Source organism: Amblyomma mixtum, chromosome 1, assembly GCF_055824585.1.
Source record: "Amblyomma mixtum isolate Tamu chromosome 1, ASM5582458v1, whole genome shotgun sequence".
NCBI classification, from domain to species: domain Eukaryota; kingdom Metazoa; phylum Arthropoda; class Arachnida; order Ixodida; family Ixodidae; genus Amblyomma; species Amblyomma mixtum.
Genome location: NC_143012.1, coordinates 313,471,467 through 313,493,253, shown reverse-complemented (window position 1 = coordinate 313,493,253; position 21,787 = coordinate 313,471,467). Strand labels below are relative to the sequence as shown.

Genomic DNA, 21,787 nt, shown 5'->3' with positions numbered 1-21,787 from the left:
GCGTTATATGCGGTGCTGGACTAACAGTTTAAGATGGTTAACGTAGTTGTATTGCCTTTCTTGACAGTTCTAGTTAGGTAGTTGATTCGAATTAGGCATTCGATAAGTCTCGGTGCACGCCGTTTGAGCATTTATGTTCTGAAAAAATGTCACCATTTTGTACGCTGCGACGCAGGTGATTGCGGCTGCATGGGGCGTGGGACCAAAGAAAGAAGAACGCAGAAAGCGACGGTGTCGTCGGCGAATTGAGGGTAAGTTAACACCTCTTAGCAGTCTATCCGATGTCAGCAAACATGAAAAATAGTCCCGAGGAAGCGGTATTTTTCATCCCGGAAAACTCATTTCAAAGTATTCAGGTGTTCGCCGAAACACACGCAGTAATCGCAATATGAGCGCTAATTCACTCTTTATCTTGTAGTTTGTACGAACACGCTTTGTTTATGCCCACTGTTTGTCTTTCCCCGTGGCAACCTAATATGTCCACTCTTAACCGCGGTAGTAAAATTATAAAGAATGTGAACTATATAGTGTGGTTTTCAAAAACTTAATAGATTTTTTTTTTAAATAGCAAGAGATACGGCGGTGTGGCCTGTGCATATGGATTATACATGGTGGACATTATGTGCATCATACATCTTAATTAACAGACAATTAACGTCATTAACGAATAAACGTTATAAATATTAATCTTAGGACGCAAAACTACGAAAACCTGAATTCGGTCAACATCGAAGGTGAGCCCAGATTTAAAATTTCTGAAGCAGCATTACGGTTTGAAATATATTAAGTGAAAAATGCGCCTTTGAAAGCACGTTAACGTAGCTGTCCTGCGTTGACTGGCGATGAAATAGCGCCTCTAGAATATCAATGCGGCAAACAGACAGGCAGTCTGTTAATTTTATCAAGTAGACGAAGTTGACGTAATTTCGGACCACGTGCTCAGCAAACGAAACCGATAGCTCTATTATTAGCTCACGGTTAGATACCACACTTCTGCAGATGAAAAAACATAATATTGTTACGTGCTTAGCACGCACGGGGGTTTATTCACAGAGGTGGTGGTGAAAACTTTTTAATAAACAACAGGAGAGTTTGCAGACCAAAAATGGCCCTTTACATAGGTGGAGTCCTTAGTCCGGGACCCCGCTGGACGAGGCCGCTACTCGCGCCCGTTGGACTAGAGCCCTTTGAGACTCCAGCCCCGAGCAGTTGAGCAGGGCTGCCTCCCATGCCTCTCGGGAAGGGGAAGGATTGGGGGGAAGGGAAGGATTCTTTTGACAGGCCCAAACCATGTGGAAGGTATCGGAAACTTCCCCACAGTGAGGGCAGCGCCCATCAATTTTGGGGTCGAAATGTTTCACTATTGCAGGACACAACAGAGTGTTGGTCTGCAAGCGCCTCAGAGTTCGCTCATCAGCTTTACTCAGGCCCTTAGCAGGGACCGGGAAAAGACGATGGCGTTCGCAATAGTCGTCCAGAATTTCTCTGAACCGCAGAAGCGGTTGCACAATCTCCGAGCCGGAAGAGCCTGGGTGAGGTGCCCGGTAGGTAAGCGCTCGGGCAGCCGCGTCCGCAGCCTCATTACCTCTAACGCCCTGATGGCCTGGAGTCCAAACTATGCGTTTGGGCGAAGGGTCCGATTCCCTCACTGCGCGCTTTAATATACTCCAGGCTAAAGGTGAAATCTCGCCAGCCAGGTAGTGTTGACAGGCTCGACGCGAATCTGTCACGATTACCTTCGAATTCAAGTCCGAGGCGGCAAGCGCAATGGCTACTTCCTCAGCCTGTGCTGAATTTCGAGCTCGAAAGGAGAGCCCGTTAACGCATTGATCCTGGTGAACTACTGCGGCCGTGTAGAATCCATTGGGCGACGGCCCTGCCACGTCAACGTAGTATACACCCTGTTTGGATCCGTGTTGGTGTTCGAGGGCCCGAGCGCGCGCCTCTCGTCTGCCTTCGTGTGTATGTGTGTCCATGTTGCGCGGGAGTGGAGGGACCCAGAGCTTGTGACGCCATAGCTCCGGAATCCGACACGTCTCCTCTGGAGTGCACTCGTGTTGGATGTGCAAGCGGTCTAGCAGGCGGCGCCCGGATGCCGTCTGCGAGAGTCGCGTATATTGGTTCACGAGGTGGGCCTCTCGTAACTCCTGGTAGGAGTTGATCACCCCCAACGCCGACAACTTAGCATTGGAGGTGGCCACTGGGAGGCCCAGTGCTCGCTTTGTAGCCTTTCTAACGATGGTGTCGATTCTTATTTCTTGTTGTTTCGTAGTGCGAAGGTAGGGAGCGGAGTAGAGGATCCTGCTGGTCACGAAGGCATGGGCGAGCCGAAGCGCGTCCCTGCCTCGCAACCCGCCGCGCTTGTTAGAAACGCGATGGATCATGCGTCCGACCTGTTCGCCTACGCGCTTGAGTTTGGCAATAGTGGATTCCGGGCTGAGCCTGTTATGGATGAACAGACCTAGTATGCGGAGCTCCCCGACCTCTTTGATGGGGCCTCCCGTCAGAGAGATTTGCAAACTCGTGTTGTCCTTAGGATCGGATCTGATGTGCAGAAGTTCCGATTTTGCGGGAGCACATTGGAGACCACAGCCGATAGCGTACCTATCGGTTATGGTGGCGGCCCGCTGAAGGCGGTCCTCCATTTCCCCAAGGCTCCCTTCGGTAGTCCAAATTGTTATGTCGTCCGCGTATAGTGCGTGATGAATGCCTTCCACCCGGGCCAATTGGTGGGGAAGCTGCATCATGGCAATGTTGAAAAGAAGTGGCGACAAGACCGCCCCTTGGGGTGTACCCCGTGTACCCATCGTGTATGGTCCGTATTCGTCATCCTCAATCTTGAGGAAGGCCTGACGCTTGGAGAGAAAGTCTCTTACATATGTGAATGCCTTGCGCCCACAATCAGTGGTACTCAAGTTAGCCAAGATGCTGCTATGACGAACGTTGTCAAAGGCCCCCTTAAGATCAAGGGCAAGGATGGCCTTGTCGTTGTGGCGCATGGCAGTGGGTCGTATTATGTAGCGGTGTAACTGGAGGAGGACGTCCTGCGCAGACATATGCGGTCGGAACCCGAACATAGTGTCTGCAAAGAGGCCCTTGGTCTCTATGTGTGGAGAGAGGCGATCCCTAACCATCGTCTCCATAAGCTTGCCCACACAAGAGGTTAGTGAGATGGGCCTCAGGTTGTCGGTATTCACTGGCTTGCCTGGCTTAGGGATGAAAGTGACCAAGGAGGTCTTCCATTCGGGAGGGAGTGGACGCCCGTCCCAAATCTGGTTAATGTACCCTAGCAGGTGAAGGTAGGCCGAATCTGGGAGGTTGGCCAACAGATTGACTGTTATGCGATCCCGACCCGGAGCCGTACCTCGCCGCATTTTAGCTAAAGCCGCCTTAAGGTCGTGTAACTCAAAAGGGGCATCAATGTCGGGATTCGGCTTTCCCGCGTACTCGTACTCGGGCCCAACTGGGTCCTCTATGCGGCAGAGATATCTGTCGCACAGGGTGTCCGCGAGTTGAGCCGTCGTACCTTGGTACCCGTGCAAAGCCCGCCGGAGCTGTCTTTGCGTCTCCCCTCTCGTTTGAGTGGGGTCGATGAGACTGCGAAAGAAGCGCCATGTTCCTCTCGAGCTCATCTGACGCGCTGCCGAATTACACTTCTCTATCCAGTTTGAATCGGTGAGCTGGGCAGCATACGCCGCAGCCTGCTCCGTGAGGTCGACAATGCGAGCTTTAAGTTTGCGATTCAGCTTTTGCTTCTTCCACCGTTTGGTAAGACTCCGGCGAGCCTCCCACAAGTGCAGGAGGTGATTGTCCACTGCAGGGATCTCTTCAGTGGTCTGAAGTGTCGTGACGTGTTGTCTTTGTATTGTGTCTAATTGCTTTGCCCACTCCGCATATCCGCCGGATAAGAGCACGGGAGGTATCTCTTTTGTTCGAAACTTATGCCAATCGGTCAATTTAGTGTGGCCCCACTTTTTGCGAGCCGCCTTCGCCAGAAGAGTGACCCGGAGAAGGCAGTGATCGCTACCAAGAGTCTCTCCCAGGTTCTCCCAGGTAGCGTCTCTGGTGTTCGTAACGAGAGTCAGGTCAGGGCATGTGTCTCGCGTAACCGAGTTGCCCACACGTGTGGGACAACACGGATCCGTGAGGAGTGTAAGACGAAGTGTGGAGATGAGCTCCGCCAGCTTGCGTCCTCTGGCCTTCTCAAAGTGGTAGCCCCAATGTAGGCTTGGAGCATTGAAGTCCCCAACGATCACTAGAGGTTCCTTGTCAGCCGCTTTGAGCGCGCGGTAGAAGATTTCGTTGAAGGTCACGCGCGGCTTATGCGGGGGGCAGTAAATGTTAAGGACATGTATTGATGGGTCGCGGCGCTTGAGCGGCAGGACCTTGACCATACTGTATTCCTGTTCAGTCTCCAGTTCGAGGTCTACTGGGACTGCGGTGTACGCTTTGTTCACCAGGATGCACGTTGTAGGACCGCCTTGAAACGAGCTATACCCTGTGAATTTAGCATCTGCGCCGGGTTCCTGAAGAGCTAGGAGCGCCGGTGCGGTACCGAGAGACTGCAGGTAGAGCTGGAGGTGTGACCGTTTTTTCCAGCTCCGTAGACCCCTGCAGTTCCACTGTATGATCTCGAATTGCTCCGAATTGTTGTTGGCTTTCCGCTGGGGTCGGCTAGCCATCGTGAACGTGATTATTTAATTTTGGGGGCCAGGTCCCACCCCCGAAGGTGATGGGGCCTCAGGCAGAGGCACCAGCACGTCCGGAGAGAGAGCGGCCGGAATGTTTTCTAGTGAGCCTGTGGCCTGGCGAAGGACCACCTTCCGCCTGCGGAGGTCTGGTCGCGGAGACCGCGAGCGGGAGCGGCTTTGACTGAGTTGAGCTTCAATTTGGTCCTGAACGACAGAGAGAGCTGTCTCAGTAACCTGTGCCACTATAGCAGGCATGATTTTTGCCAATTCGGCCTGAAGAAGTTGCTGAATGGAGCCCCGGACCGCTTCCATGATTTTACCTGGCAGAGCATCAATTTCGCTCTCCAGGTTGTACAGGCGGCTCTCCACCATTGGCAGCCTACCAACCACTGTGCTGGCCGACTGCTGCGACACGCTTGTCAGCCCAGATGCGACCGAGGCATTCTCATCTCGGTCCTCCGGCTCGGCTAGTTCTATAGGCTCGGAAGGACCAGCTTGAGGTTCTTTACGTCCCTCTAACTTAGCCTCCAGCTCCTGAATTTTCCGCACTAGGAATTCTGTTTGGCGCCTAAGTTCAACATTTTGCCTCTGTAGGGCGGCTTCCGTAGGGGAGAGGGAGGGAGAAAGAGGCCCGGAGGCAGCCCTAGCCCAATCGCTCACCTTGTTTTGGGCGGTCGCTAGAGGCGGGAAATCCCCAGCGCTGAAGTTCGGCGACCTCGCCTGGGTCCCGGACTTCACAGCCGTCTTGACATGACCGGACTTGCCCGGCGCAGAAGTGGACTTGCTGTCCTTGGCATTGGTGGGCGGAGCTTGCTTCTGAGCCGACTTCCGCTTGCTTTGACTCCGTGATGGTCCCGGCTTGATCGGTTTCCGGTACTTGCCGACGCAGCCGGCAGCACCGGTGAAGTGGGCACCCGCGCACAGCAGACATCGGGGGGTGCACTCATGTTGTGGTATGCCCTCGGGTGTGGTGGCCACCTGAGAGCCGCAGAGGCCGCAGCGTCCCGACTGCGGCCGCGGGCAGATGTCAGCCCGGTGCCCCACCGTGCCGCATCGATGACAGGCGGGGATCGTCTTCTTGTACAGTCTCACAGGAATGCCCTGGTCGCTGCAGAAGATTTGGCGGGGTACCTTCTTCCCTTGAAAGGTGACCACTGCGATGGCGGTGCCGCCCAGCTTGCGCACAGAAAGTATTTCTCCGTGTCTCCACTCCAGCTTCTGCTTGAGGGAGGCCGACGTTTCGCCGGGGTGAACGTTGATCACTCCCTTGCAGACCTCGCCAGAAGCCTTGGCGTGCCCGCGAAACAGAAGCTGGCGGTCGCCGACCGTCAGCGTGACATCGCCGAGGAGCTTCTCAGCGGCTGGCACAGAGTTCACGCCACACACCAGCACATTTTGGTCCCACACGGGCCATACAGAGAGTTGCACCTCTCCACAGTCCCGTATGATGTTGCGCACGGCAACTCCGGCTTGACCTGGAGCGAAGGTGGCCTTCAGATCCAGCGTCTCGCGTGGCTTGAGCACCACGATGAGGTCGTCGCGTCCAATGCGCGGCGTCTGCTGCGGCCGCCACTGGGGTTTGCAAGTTGCACCCTTCAAGGCCGCGCCACCGACACTTCCTTGCGAAGCGTGCGGGGACCGAACTGCCGCCTGGTGCTGGGCGGCGGCTCCAGTTGGCTTGGGAGCGTTCGTCTTCTGCCGGCGTCTCCAGATTTTGACCATATCTGCCAAATAGTCATCTTCCGATGTTGGAAGGTCCTCGGGTTGAACGGTTTCCATGCGTACGACTTGCATGGACAGCGGATCATATCCGGTAACCGTATTTGGAGCCGCCATCGCCGGGGAATCCCCAGCCGGGGCTGGCGAACGCCGGCGAACGCCCCGCCGCCGTTAGGCTTAGCGCCGCGGCGGTGGGCGAAAGCTTCAAAATCTCTAATATCGTCAAAAATGGGCCCACCTTGATGGAAGTGGGGCCCACTTGTGCCGCTGATCTTCGCGGAGACGATGGTGCCAAGATTCGTGGGGTCCGAGTTGACAGACCGCAATAAGGAGCGATCAGAATAGGAGCCGATGTGCGCCCGTCTTCTCCCTTCGCGCGCCCTCAGCGTCTCTCTTCACAGAGGGGATCGGTCGGAGCAGGATGGAAGCAGGCAGCCTACCAGCGTCCCTCAGCTCTTTCTCTTCCTTTCTCCCTGCCGGTCAGTCCTTCATCTTCTACTTCTTCCGTCGAGATTCTGTGGAAGCACGTGACATTTCCCTCCTCGCAGACGGAGCCCGTCGGGCGAGTTACGTAGACCGTCTGGGATGGAATCGCTTGAGGCGGGCTACATGCACCACCTGAGACTGGCGTGACCGTCGACCACTAGCAGTTAGTCGTGATATAACGTAATTAACGTCACTTATGCACTCCAACACAACAAACGGTCCAGTGTAGTGGGATAGCAGTTTCTGACACAGACCACGCTTGCGTAGAGGGGTCCACAACCACACAATGTCACCAGGAACATAAGAAACTTCTTGGTGTTGGACGTCGTAGCGGTTCTTGGAACGCTCTTGAGAAGATAAAATTCGAACGCGGGCAAGCTGGCCAGCTTCTTCAGCTCTGCAGAGTGTGGTCGCAAGAGAAGGTTCGTCGTGGATGAAAAATGGTAGAATGGTGTCAAGGCCGCAGCGAGGTGAGCGAGCATAGAGCAGGTAAAAGGGGCTGTAGCCAGTTGTCTCATGTTGCGCTGTGTTGTATGCATGAGTAATGAACGGGAGGACGCCATCCCAGTCCTTATGATCTGCAGCGACGTACATAGCGAGCATGGTGGTGAGCGTCCGATTAGTGCGTTCTACCACACCGTTCGTTTGGGGATGATATGGCGTGGAGTGGCGAAAACTGCAGCTGCTGAGGCGGAGAAGTTCTTCAACAACGTCCGCTGTAAATTGGCGTCCACGGTCACTAATGAGAACTGCAGGAGGGCCGTGCCGAAGAATGACGAATCGAAGTAAGAAGTTAGATACTTCAGACGCAGTAGCAGCTGGTATCGCGGCTGTCTCACAATAACGGGTTAAGTGGTCTACGCACACAAGAATCCATCGATTTCCTTTCGAGGACCGTGGGAAAGGTCCAAGGAGGTCAATGCCAACTTGCTCAAACGGGGCTGTTGGAGGTGTGATTGGCCGCAGTTTGCCCGGTGGACTCGAAGTCGGCAGCTTAAAGCGCTGGCATTGCACACAGCTGGCTACATAGTGCTGGATGGTTGAACGCATGTTAGGCCAGTAAAATCGTTGTTGTGTGCGGTGGAGTGTGCGTGTCACTCCCAAGTGCCCAGACGTGGCGTCGTCGTGCATCATTTCAAGAACTGTGATGCGTAGGTTTTCGGGTACGACAAGAAGCATGCGTGCTCCTCCAGAAGCGAAATTCTTCTTATAAAGCAAACCGTCGCGAATGCAAAAAGTATTCTTTACAGAATCTTGAGCGGCATCAAACAAAGAGGTTAATGTTTGGTCTTTGCGTTGCTCAGTTCGGAAAACTTCAAGATCGGGGAAGGCTTGTGAAAGTGACGCCAAGTATTCATCAAAGTTGTCTGCGTCGTCATCAGTCGTTTGAAGCGGCAAGCGGGAAAGACAATCGGCATCTGAGTGTTTACGGCCGCTTTTATGCACCACAGTGAAATTAAATTCTTGTAGGCGCAAAGCCCATCGAGCAAGCCGGCCACAGGGGTCACGAAGACTCACTAGCCAGCAAAGCGAGTGGTGGTCGGTCACGACGGTGAAAGCATTCCCGTACAGATAGGAGCGGAAGCGCTGGACAGCGAAAACAACGGCGAGACATTCTTGCTCAGTAACCGTGTAATTTCTTTCGCTCTTACTCAATGAACGGCTGGCATATGCTACCACGTGCTGATCGTGACCATGGCGTTGTATAAGTACAGCGCCGATACCGATACCACTTGCATCAGTGTGCACTTCAATTGGTGCAGATGGGCAGAAGTGGCGTAGGATGGGGCCCGAGGTCAAAAGAAATTTCAGATGTCGGAAAGCTGCGTCACATTCGCTGGTCCAATGGAACGGTGCATCTTTATGCAGCAAACACGTGAGTGGGTAAGCGATGTCCGCAAACCTAGCTATAAAGCGTCGAAAGTACGAGCAGAGCCCTAAAAAACTCTGCAGCTCTTTCACTGATTGAGGCACCGTAAAACTTTTGACAGCTTCAATTTTCTTTGGATCTGGTCGAACACCTTCTTTATCAACTAAATGACCAAGAACAATTGTTTCACGGTTCCCAAAATGACATTTCTTGGAATTGAGGATAAGGCCAGCTCGTTCCATGCAATCAAGCACAATATCCAGGCGGCTGTTGTGCTCACTAAACGTTTTGCCAAAAATTACAACGTCGTCCAAATAACATAAACAAATTTGCCACTTGAGGCCACGCAGGATTGTATCCATGAACCGCTCGAATGTTGCAGGTGCATTACATAACCCGAAAGGCATGACGTTAAACTCGTAAAGTCCGTCTGGTGTTATGAATGCCGTTTTTTCCCTATCTGCAGCGTGCATGGGGATTTGCCAGTAGCCGGATCTCAAATCAATAGAAGAAAAGTACGAAGCGGAGTGCAGACAATCAATTGCGTCATCTACCGGGTGTCCCAGCTAACTTGAACCAAGGGTTTAAAAATGAAATATTGGGGTCAGGAGAGTGAAACTACCTGCATATTGGTGACAGGCATTTGGCGCACCACAGGAAATTTTTTGTATTGCAATTACTTAACTAGTAATTAAAATAATTTTTTTTAAATTTTTAATATTGACTTTAGACACTAAGTGTGATTCGCAAAGTTGGAGAGCACTTTCAGAAACCCCCATTCCATTATTCGCCATAAAGAAAACCTTACGTGTACCTCTTTTTTCGAGCTCGAAAGAAAGCCCGCGAAATACAAAAAAAAACCACGTGACGAGCGCATTCGCGCGCCGCGATCGTGCTGCTCTCAACCGTGCTTTCAGTGAACGAAATCAGCTCCGGTATTCATTCGGCGGCCCCGTTTCAGAGGCAGGCCGATATCTTGGTGGTGGTTTCTTCGGCCGTGTCAGCCAGTTCGCGCGTGACGGTGTAAATTGCAGCGAGTGCGCTGCGCTTTGCAGTCGCGATAAAGACTGCCAAGCTCGAAGTTTTCAAATGAGAGGAGTTTTATTTGCCAGTTGCAAAGAAAATAAAAGTGGCGGTTTATGGCTTGGCTGTGCGGCGATGACAGCCGTGGCATGCGGTTGTCCTGACTCCATTTCATTTCGGTTTCTTACCAATTATAAAAAGTGCTCGAATAGGTCACCTTGTGCGACGATACAGCTATGGCATCTTGTAACCAAATCAGCCGTTGCATTTCGTATGACAGCCTCAGGCATGTTTAAACAGACTTCCGTTATTTTGTCTTTAAGGTCTTGCGGTGTGGAAGTTGGTGTGCTGTACACCTTGTCCTTGATATGACCCCACAAAAAGTAGTCCAGAGGTGTCATATCAGGAGACCTGGCTGGCCAGTTCACGGGACCTAGTCGTCCTATCCATTTCTGCGGGAACGCTGCGTCGAGCCAGGTCCGAGCCTTGGCGCTGCTGTGCGCGGGGGCGCCATCGTGTTGAAACCACACATTTGTGGCCCTGGCGAGCGGTAGATCCGAAAGGAAGTCGTCAACGGGTCCTCTGAGGATATCATTGGTGTAGCGATCTGCTGTCAGCGTCTGGTCGAAAAACACAGGCCCGATCAAACTACCGTCGAAAAGTCCACACCAAACACTAAATGACCACTGGTACTGGTGCTGCGTCTGTAAAACCCAGTAGGGATTTGAATCGCTCCAGTAATGAGCATTGTGCAGGTTCACCTGTGAATTGCGCGAAAAACTAGCTTCGTCACTCCATATCACTTTGTTCAAAAAATCCGGGTCGTCCTGCATCTTTATCAGAATCCAATTAGCAAAATCGGTCCTGTTTTGGAAGTCCCGTGGCAACAGATTTTGATGAAGCTGTACGTGGTACGGATGCAGGCGGTGTTTGCGCAGTATTCGCCAAACTGATGACCTGGAGACTCCGGTATCCTCGCTCACGCTGCGCACGCTTGCTTGGGGTTCCAGAGCGAACAGCGATAAAATATGCGTCTCGAAGTCCTCGTCAAAAACAGGTGCTCTGTGTCGTGTGGACGTAAAACTGCCCATCCGTCGCAGCGTCTCGAAGGCACGCAGGATCGTTACTGAACTTGGCCGCCTGCCTGGGTGCCATTGTTGCATAAGGTCTGCAGCGCGCCTTCTGTTCCCATGACATGCACCTAGAGCCAGAACCATGTCTGCTTTCTCTTCATTTGTAAACGGCATGTCTGCAGTGCTAGTAATCACTACACCAAAGATTCAGTCTCGCATGAGAGTGGCATAAGAAGAGCACACGACAAACTGTGCTTCACCGCTGCTTCCAGCTTTCAAAATCCTCATTAGGAAACTGCAACACACAGCCGCCAACACCTCGCGGCGAAACATTATTCCCTGTATTTCTCTTTTGCTTCTGAGTGACAAAGCAGACTCGCCATCTCAGTATCTTATCAGATTGGGACTAAGTCGTCGTCGCCGGGTGCCAACTAGCTGACGCGGACGAAAAACCCCCGCCAAGATATCGGCCTGCCGCTGCAACGGGGCCGTCGAATAAAGGCCGGAGCTGATTTCGTTCACTGAAAGCACGGTTGAGAGCAGCACGATCGCGACGCGCAAATGTGCTCGTCACGTGATTTTTTTTGTATTTCGCGGGCTTTCTTTCGAGCTCGGAAAAAGAGGTACACGTAAGGTTTTCTTTATGGCGAATAATGGAATGCGGGTTTCTGAAAGTGCTCTCCAACTTTGCGAATCACATTTAGTGTCTAAAGTCAATATTAAAAAATTTAAAAAAATTATCTTAATTACTAGTTAAGTAATTGCGATACAAAAAATTTCCCGTGGTGCGCCAAATGCCTATCACCAATATGCAGGTAGTTTCACTCTCCTGACTCCAATATTTCATTTTTAAACCCTTGGTTCAAGTTAGCTGGGACACCCGGTATACGTGGAAGCGGGTAGACGTCCTTCTTCGTGGCCGTATTTAAGCGACGGTAGTCAACACAGAACCTCCATGTGCCATCTTTTTTCTTAACAAGGATAACTGGAGCTGCCCAAGGACTGGAAGACTCTCGAATTATGCCTCACTTTAGCATCTCTTGAACTTGGTCATCTATTAACTTACGTTCAGTGGCTGAGACTCGATAGGGTTTCTGGCGTATAGGAGGTGCGGAGCCGGTGTTGATCGTGTGATGAATACGACTGGTAGGCGGTGGTGTAGAATCGTCTTTGGCAAAGTCGAACACGAACACGTGCTTCAGAAGGAGTTCCACTAGAGTGCGACGCTCGGTTGTGGGAAGAGCCTGATTAATCATAGTCTTAACTTGGGTCTCCATATCTCTTTTCACGTGCTGCTCACTGACAGAGTTGGTTAACGTCGCGACGGAACCTGACACACCTTCCTCGAAACGGGCGAGTTTGAGGCCCCGGGGCAACACAGCTGGCTCTTCAGAGTGGTTCACTGTCCACAGCTCGGTACGGCCTCCCACCACGGGAACGACGCAACGAGGCACGACGATACTCTTCTTAGAGCAGGCGAGTGTCGTAGGCTCTGCCACAGCTTCAAAAGATTCGCACTGATTGTGAACAGAGGAAACCCGCACGAATGCTGCGGAGAAAGCTGGTACAATAGTGTCTTCTTCCACCGCAAATGCTCCAAAATCCGGTGTCGAGTTATCCACAAGAGCTGAAAGTAGTGAAGAATTCAAAGAAATTTCTCCCGTACGACAGTCTAAAGTTGCACCACACTCTTGCAGAAAATCAATCCCAAGAATCACATCATGCGTTGACCGTGGTAGCACTGCGAATTCTGTTCTAAACGTTAGACCACCAATAACAACATCCGAAGCACACACACCAAGTGGAACCAAAGGTTCACCACCGACACCACGGAATAACGCTGCACGGTCACCACTAAACATCACTTTCCTACCTAAACGGTTCTTAAACCTCAAACTCATAACGGATACGGTAGCACCAGTGTCCACAAGAGCCATTGTTTTCACACCATCAATAAACACTTCCAGTTTGTTCTTCAACATAAACACGGGCAGAGGTATATTGGACGTCATCGACTCGCCGGCGGCCTCACCTCCATCGGCCGCGCCTCCTAGTTTCCCTGAGGCGGAGGGGATGCACGACGTCGAGGAGAAGGTGACCGCCGTAGGCGCTGAGGTGGCGGCGTCACACTGCGGTCAGATGCAGGTGATGAACTCCGCAAAGTGCTCGGACGGTACGGGTCCCAAGCGGACGTTGGGGGTCGCTGCTGCGCGGTGTGCAGTTGTCCGTAAGTAGGCGCCGGGGGTTGGCAGTCTTGAGAAGTCGGGAAACGACGGCGGCAATATCTAGCGATATGCCCTGCAATACCACACCGGTAGCACAAAGGTTGAGAGCGCCAGCGACCGCCATAAAAGTCCTGGCGAACAAAGTCGCGACGTTGGCTGGAGCCAGGATCTCGCTGCTGACGAACCACGTCTTCTGGGTAAGTGGGCCTCCTTGCCGTCGGCTGGTGGCCATAACGTTGGGCAATGTTCCGATCGTCCATGGGCAAAGTGCCGTTAGGTTGAGCCCACGGAGTCGACAGGGCGGCAACATCGTCCTCCGGTGCAGAACTGTGCCGCGGATATTCTGTGCGGCAGAAGGTGTCCCGGGATCTTGACAATTCCTCGCGCACAATCTCTCGAATCATATCAGCCATAGAATTTGGAGGACAGGCTTCAACACTGGCTATAGAGGTGACATTGGCCAATCTTCCGAATTTAGGGGTGATTCGACGCAGCTTAAGAGCTTCAAATGTTCTGCAATGTTTTATAACGTCAGCGGTTGTGCTCAGGCTCTCTTTACTAATCAGGAAATTGTAAACATCTTCCGCAATTCCTTTTAGAAGGTGGCCGACTTTATCTTCTTCAAGCATACTGGAGTTAACTAGCTTGCATAACTTTAAGATGGCTTCGATGTATGCCGTGCAAGTTTCTCCGGGTACTTGCGCGCGGTGAAGCAATGTCTGTTCCGCACGCTTCTTCTTAGCCGATTCATCCCCAAAATTTTTCTTGACCTCGGTCGTAAATGTAGCCCATGAACTCAGTGTATCCTCATGATTGTCGAACCAGTCAAGGGCAGTGGCGGCAAGGAAAAACACTACGTTAGCCAGTTTAGTAGCAGCGTTCCAGCGATTGTATTTGCTCACCCGCTCGTAGTGTTTCAGCCACTCGTCAACGTCCTCTTCAGGTTTACCAAAAAATGTGCGGGGCTCTCGATAATGTGGCCAGTTATTCGCTGTGGATATCCCGGGTTGCTCGGCATTGTCGTCTCCAGGCATGTCCGATGGCAGCGGTGGGAAGCCTGCGAGTCTACGGCTCCTTCGGTAGATGGAATGCTCCGTGGTCGATACCCGGCACCTCTCACCAAAACCCCCGTGCGTGCTAAGCACGTAACAATATTAACTTTCACCTCGACAGGTGTGGCCTCCAACTGCTGGCTAATAATAGAGCCGTTAGCTTAGTTTGTGGTGCTCGTGATCTAGAAGCCATTGTCCTCGCCTTTACACAATATACACTTGTAAAATCTACCTTGACAGACCGCACGGATGTTGGTGCCGTGGTTTTTAAAATAAAACATTGTAAAGTTAAAAAGTCACCCAGCATATTTTCAGTCATCCGCGACTCAAGTTAAAAAAAAAAAAAAGAAATACGTAGAGACACTAACTTTAATTACCTTAGCTTCTTGTATAAACAGAAACCAAGTGTTTAGGGAGATTCGAAACCTGGTAGGAAACAAGCTCGACAAAATAGAATACGCCAATTTCAAGTTTCATTTATAGGCCAAAGACATGAATGATAGAAAATGCGAAGTGAAATTGTAACCAGAGGTTATAAAGAAGAGATTATTAGACCAGAGGTCATAAAATGATTCTCGTATTTGCTGTGCAATCCACGTGGCGAAAAAAGAGGCGAAAAGAATGGTCGAAAAGTACACACTTTATTCGACAAGAACTTCCTTGCAGATTTCATCTGCTGCTAGTACAAGAATCTTTCGAATGATACCGTTCTTCTGCATGAAATTCTTTTCGAGCAGAAAATTGGTTTGCTGCCTTAAAGTCTCTCGACTTGACCGATGAAGAGGACACGGTTGTTGGTCCTGTCTCTGATGTAGTAGAGGAACGGATAATACACGTTGAACTCCACGGGCGGCAGCCTATCGTACACAGCTGAAGCACGCGTGGCCGACAAACCCGTCACGGCAGTCGCGACTGTTCCTTCTTCGTTCCCCTCCACAGCGGCCTTGTGGACAGCGTCCGAAATGCTGAGCGACGCACCCTCACTGATGCCTGTGAAGTTAGCGCCACCTCCGAAAACGAAGTTCAATCCGAGGGCTTGCATGGCGGGCACCAGGTTATAACGAAGGCTTATGTCGAACTTGGGCAGCGTGAGCGCAACCCGCCTGTACCTCAGTCTGCTGCCGACTTCTTCGAGAAGGGCGAGCGACAGACTGTCCCTAATCACTGCGAGCCCCCTGAAGTAGTCCGGAAGCAAAATAATCATGCTGAACCTGTCTCCCAAGTACGGGATCTCCACGGCGGCCGCTTCGAGCGGGTCGAGGCGAGTGTACGGGTAAGGATTAAAGATGTGCATCGCCGGCTTGCTGACTTCTGTGGAGCCCAGATTGAAAAAGGGCTTGTGCTCGGTCTTCGTTGGGTCGAACGCGGTCGCCCAGCTCCCCTTGAAGTACACGGCGTTCAGAATGAAGAGAATGATATCCAGCGGCTGACCTTCAGGCAGGATGCCCTTGTTGAGAATTTTGCGGGGTCGCAGCGGAGCACCAGAGAGAGACGACCAGCGTGGCAGGCTTCTAGTTCCGAACTGCCCGTGCCGGGCGTGCGCCCCGATCACGCGCGGTCCATCTTTATTCTCTTTCTAGCGCACGCTGTAACGCCGATCTTAGCGCCGGCGCTTTATAGCGTCGCCGGGCGCTATAGGGCCCCCCGCCTAGACGGAACGGCGAAATGTACGCGCCGACGGGGCAGAGATGGAGTAGCCACGGCGGCAAGCAGGTCTTCAGGTGGGTCTGCAGTGTAGGTCGGTAGTCCGGGAAGGCAGGCAGGCTGGAGAACCAAGCTCAGGCGGTCGAGCCTGGCTGCTTCGCAACGGGCGAGGGATGCAGAAAGGGGATGGTGATGACAGCGGCAGCCGACATGAAAAGTCACCCAGGAAACGTCGACGGGATGGCCGGAAACAAGTATTGACGGCAACTGGTAGGGCTGACAGTGCGCTCGAGGATAGCCTGAAGATACACCGGCGGCCAGTCTTGCGAGCGTTTGCAGTGCGTTGCCCCAGAGGGTGTGGCAGATGGTGCTCGAGGCGGCGAAGCAACTTCAAGGCAGGCGTAGGCGGAGTGAGCAACGGGCGGCTGCCATCTGGCGGGAAAGCCATGGCCGACTCGATACTGGTAGCACTAGTTGGAGAAGTAGGGCAGAAGTCCGGCACATGAGCATCGAAAGGAACGGGATGCGCTGGTGCTCCGACCACAGGCAGTGCTGGATGGGGCCCGCCCAAACGCGTCCATGCCGCAAGCAGGCCACCACCTTCGGTGGCTGTGTCGTCTGTCGCGGAGGCAGAGTCACTTGCGAAGCTGGCAGATGCCCAGAGAGCCATGGTAAGCGGTGCGGGTTGCGCATTGTGAGCGACAGGGCTCTGATGGGGCTTGCAGGCGCGTCTCGCGATAGGAAGGACAGATGGGCTCACCGGGAATGGGCATGAGGTGGCGGCCCAGCTAGCGGTGTCAAGCTGCTTTGAAGATGCAAACACTGGCGGGGAGCAAGAAGGGCCAACATCAGTGGACTGGTCGGGCTTGAGAGAAAGCGCTGACACCGGGTCAGGAACCTTTTCAGGCAAAGTGGGGCTGGTGGCAACCGCCATGCCTGTTACTGCTGTCACCGGGTTGGCCTTCTCACCCTGCTCCTGATGACGATTAGTGCTCTGCGGACCTTCTGAGGGGCTGGGAGTGTGACAAGCAGGCTTGGTCGTGGTCGAGGGCTCTTTAGCATCAGCGGGCGGCGGCTTCAACCGCACAGCAGAGGCCTGCAGAGCTGTTGGCGGTAGTGACGAGGTAGATGGAGATTCCGGAAGCCTCGGCACGGCTGCTGCCGCAGAGTCGTCCTTGGCTGCAGGAGGCTCTGGCGACAACGCCACTGAAGCGCCAGGAGACAGCGCCAGAGACGCGGGTCGGATAGTAGTGGGAGCAGGACGCGAGGCGGAGCTCGTGCGGATCCCACCTGGTATGGCGTCGAGAGAGACAGCCAGGCTGGAGACGCTGGACGGGAGTGGCGGCGATGCGGCGAGGGGCTGCTGAGGCGGGCCGGGTTCTGATGAAGGCTGCGTGGGCGCGGGCGAGGCCGGTGCAGGGGCAGAGGCTGGCGGCGGCGAAAACGGGTGCGCTGCGTCGTAGAGCGGCGGCGGAACGTAGTAGGCGCCGAAGTCCGCCAAGACGGCCGCACGCAGCTCATCGTATGGCCGGCCGCCGAAGGCAGAGTAGGTGAGCCGACGCAGGAGGTCGGCCGGGAGGATGTCACAAAGGACTTCGTGTTTGAACGGCTGGATGGTGATGCCGTTCAGGTACATCGCAGCCTCCAGTTGGGCGAACCACCCGCCGACGCCTGCAGGCCGGAACGCCGGGAGCGGCGGGTCGAAACTTGGGTGCTGCCAGTACGCCATGCTGGAACGCCGCTGAGATAGAAGGCACGGTTCGCCAGGTCACCACTGTTGAGAATTTTGCGGGGTCGCAGCGGAGCACCAGAGAGAGACGACCAGCGTGGCAGGCTTCTAGTTCCGAACTGCCCGTGCCGGGCGTGCGCCCCGATCACGCGCGGTCCATCTTTATTCTCTTTCTAGCGCGCGCTGTAACGCCGATCTTAGCGCCGGCGCTTTATAGCGTCGCCGGGCGCTATAGGGCCCCCCGCCTACCCACGTCGAAACCCACGTCGAAACGAAGGCTCTGGCAACTGTTTCCGCAGTAATGTCCGGAATGGGCACGGCCTCGGGCCAACGGGTGAAGCGGTCGACCATCGTGAGAATATACTTGTAGCCCTGAGAGGGGGGAAGCGGTCCAACCAGGTCGAGATGAATATGGTCAAAGCGTGATCCAGGCGGCAGGAAAGACTGAGGGGGAGTCTTGGTATGGCGTGTCACTTTGGTGGACTGGCAAGCAAGGCACGAGCGGGCCCACTGGCGAACGTCGGTGTTAATGTTCGGCCAGACGTACCGCTGGGTAACGAGGCGCTGCGTGGCCCGAATGCTAGGATGGCAGATGTCATGAAGGGAATGGAAAATGGCACGACGAAAGGCCTCCGGGATGAACGGTCGCGGTAGAGGCGATGATATGTCGCACCAGAGTGATCCGGGCACAAACGGATGAGGCACGAGCTGCAGACGGAGTGCTCGAGGGTGGTCACGCAGGGCGTGCAGCTCAGGGTCTTCAAGCTGTGCCCGCGCCAGGGAGGGCCAGTCCACAGCAGGTGGAGACACGCCGATGGTGGAAATGCGTGAAAGTGCATCAGCTGCCTCGTTGTCGGTGCCTTTGATATGTCGAATATCGGTTGTGAACTCCGATATGTAGGCCAGCTGACGAAGTTCACGGGAGACGTACTTCGAAGAGTTCGTACGGAACACATACACCAGAGGCTTATGGTCCGTGAGAACGTAAAAAGGCTGGCCCTCCAAGAAGTGGCGATAGTGCTGGATGGTGGAGTAGATAGCAAGCAGCTCACGGCCAAATAAGCTGTAGCGAGTCTCAGCAGGCTGGAGCTTCCGAGAGAAGAAACCCAGTGGGTGCCACTCGGAGTCAATCTTCTGCTGGAGCACCGCGCCAATGGCCACGCTGGAAGCATCCACCATGATGCGAGTGGGCGCGGAAGTCCTAGGGTGGAAGAGGACGACTGAATTGGCGAGGGCTTGTTTGGCAGCCGTGAAAGCGGCCTGAGCTTCGGGAGACCAGGAAATCGCAGAGGATGAGGACTTCGTGGTGCGGAGAAGGTCAGTCAAGGGGTGAAGAAGCTCGGCGCAGTGTGGGATAAAGCGCCGTGAAAAATTCACTAGGCCCAGGAACTCACGGAGCTTGCGTAGGGTAGTTGGTGCTGGGAAGTCCTTAACAGCCTGCACGTGAGAAGGCAATGGACGAATTCCCAGCGCCGAGATGTGGTGGCCCAAGAACTCGAGCTCAGAAGAGCCGAAGACACATTTCTGGGCATTGACGACCAAGCCAAACTCTTGGAGGCGTTGAAAGAGTTCCCGGAGGTGACGCTCGTGGTCCTGTGGAGTACGACTCGCGACGAGGATGTCATCGATGTAGGCGAATACCGCCGGGAGACCACGCGTCACTTCAGCGATGAATCTTTGGAAAGTTTGAGCTGCGTTGCGTAGCCCAAAAGGCATGCGCACGTACTCAAACAGTCCGAAGGGTGTAGTGATGGCCGTCTTCGGAATATCGGCCGGCTCAACAGGGATTTGATGGTACGCCTTGACAAGGTCCACTTTACTAAAGATCTTGCAGCCATCCAGATGTCCAGTGAAGTCTTGGATGTGTGGAAGGGGATAGCTGTCGTGGACCGTGTGAGCGTTGAGAGCCCGGTAGTCGCCACACGGACGCCAGTCACCCGGTTCTTTCTTGGGCACCAGATGGAGTGGTGAGGCCCAACTACTGGATGAAGGGCGAATAATACCCAACTGGAGCATGTGGTCGAATTCCCGTTTTGCAATAGCCAGACGCTCACCGAAGAGGCGGCGCGGGCGAGCTGCGACAGGTGGACCACGCGTGACAATGTGGTGGGTGATACCGTGCTTGGGTGGCTGATGTAGATTACAAGGCTTCGTGACCTCGGGAAAGTCTGCGAGGACTTGAGCATACGGGCATGACGGAAGCAGAGTTCGGATTCCAGTCGAAGCGACAGCTGATATAACGCCAGTGATGGAAAGGCGCGTCTTGCTGTCGATGAGACGATGGTGACGCATGCTGACGTCCAGATCAAAATGCGTCAGGAAGTCTGAACCGAGGATAGGTTGATGCACATCGGCGACGATGAAGACCCATCGAAACGTGCGCCGTAGGCCAATGTCCAGAGTGAGGGATCGGAGACCATACGTTGCGATGGAGGTTGAGTTGGCCGCACGAAGAGTAGGTCCATGTGACTTGGAAGCACGGTCTGCTTTGGAGGCCGGCAGTACGCTGACTTCGGCACCAGTGTCGATGAGGAAGCGCAGGCCAGAAATGCGATCCATGACGACGAAAAGGCGGCCAGGTTGAAGAGCGAGGTCACACGCCGCCGTCAGTGATCTCGCTGCGCGTTTCCCGACCAGTTGCATGGTGGAGTGCAGCGGCGAGCGTTGTGCTGGAAAGTTCGGTGATACCAGCAGAGACGCGGACGGCGAGGACTGGACGAGTGCGGACCACTCGGGGAAGACGAACGGCGGCGAGGTGTTCAGGATAAACCGTGCGAGGCATGAGAGGACGTCCGAAGGGCATCGATAGAAGCGGCCAGCTGATCGATCCGGGCCTCTAACCGTGAAATGACGGCGGTCTCCGGTGGAGAAGAGAGGGCGGCGACGGAAGGAGAAGTCGCGTCGTGGACTCGATCAGCGAGCTGGGCGAGGCGGTCAAGGGTCAAGTCGCCCGCAGCAGCCAAGACGATGCGGGACGACTGCGGCAAGCGTTGTAGGAAGAGCTGCCGCAACAGTGCGTCATTCGGGTCTGCATTGGTTTCGCCCAGGAGCTGCCGCATACTATTGAGTAACTGGGAGGGGCGGCGGTCTCCAAGCTCTTCGTAGGTGAGCAGCTGCTGGAGGTGCGCACTCTCGGACGCCGTGGTGCGGTCCAGGATGCCCTGCTTTAGTCGCTGGTACGGGGTATCGCCCAAGGGTGCAGCGATGATGTCCGCTACCTCTTGAGCCACCTCCGAAGGCAGGTTGGAAAGCAAATGACGAAACCGAGATGCCTCCGAGGTGACGTGGTGCAGATGGAAGACGGCTTCCACTTGGGCGAACCAGGTCTGCGGACACTTGGGCCAGAATGTTGGTAGGCGGAGCTGGAGAGCTGCGACGTCCCGTGGGCGCAAGGTAGCGTCAGGCGGAAGGCCGCCTGAGGGCGGTAGGTTGCTGGGGTCGGTCATATCACGTCCGGGTCACCACTGTTGAGAATTTTGCGGGGTCGCAGCGGAGCACCAGAGAGAGAGGACCAGCGTGGCAGGCTTCTAGTTCCGAACTGCCCGTGCCGGGCGTGCGCCCCGATCACGCGCGGTCCATCTTTATTCTCTTTCTAGCGCGCGCTGTAACGCCGATCTTAGCGCCGGCGCTTTATAGCGTCGCCGGGCGCTATACTCTCAATCTTCCCCTTTGTCTTTTCGCGTACCCAGGCATTGACATCAGCGGCGACTCTGGGACCTTCGTTGGCGAAGTCTGCGGACCTGAGCTCTGCCTCGAAAACGTCGTGCAGCTGTTGCCTGTAGCTCTCGGTGATTGGGAAGTTGTTCTGTGCCAGGACCATGTTGGCCACTTCCAGGGTGACGTTCGGTGAGGACGCAAGTTCGAGCAGGTGCTTGTAGGCATCGAGGACTCTGGCTTTCTCCGTGAAGCCGACCTCGGTGTGACCAAGCATCGATGCCAGCTCGGCTTCCGAGCTTCCTCCGGCGCCGGCATAAGCCATGCCGAAGGCTGCGGCGATGCTCGTTGGCGAGAAGAAGACATTGGACGAAGGGTTCTCTGCAGCCAGCTGCTTGAGTAGCTTCAGAGCGAACTGGTTGTGAGCTTTGGCGAGCAGTGCATCGTCGGTCTCTGAGGAGACCAGCGCGAGCAGCGCGAGAAAGACTAACTTGGCGAGCATCGTAGACACAATCCGAAGCCTCGAGGCCGCAGACGCCTTTATTTAAGCCTGCTAGATACCACAAGCGTTTGTTTTTTAGCGTTTTCTTGCGGCATCGCTGCGGCTGCCACTGAAGAAGT

The 21,787-nt window shown here is 54.3% G+C and overlaps 1 protein-coding gene across 1 annotated transcript; it reads right to left on the bottom strand.

Moving 5' to 3' along the window:
• Positions 1-14,893: 14,893 nt before the first annotated feature.
• On the bottom strand, positions 14,894-21,671 carry LOC149372499 (iripin-2-like). Its single transcript, XM_089586557.1, has 2 exons — positions 21,162-21,671; positions 14,894-15,586 (listed from the first exon to the last, which is right to left on the bottom strand). Exons 1-2 carry the CDS (start codon positions 21,666-21,668, stop codon positions 14,894-14,896), a joined length of 1,200 nt encoding a protein of 399 aa, XP_089442683.1. The 5' UTR covers positions 21,669-21,671.
• Between the last annotated feature and the right edge of the window lie 116 nt (positions 21,672-21,787).

Excerpts from the sequence above, each read along its gene's own strand:
- LOC149372499 (XM_089586557.1), bottom strand. The coding sequence starts at position 21,668 with ATGCTCGCCAAGTTAGTCTTTCTCGCGCTGCTCGCGCTGGTCTCCTCA. Across the intron at positions 15,587-21,161 it reads AGGGGAAGATTGAGAGTATA|GGCATCCTGCCTGAAGGTCA; the intron begins GCGCCCGGCGAC and ends ATTCTCAACAAG.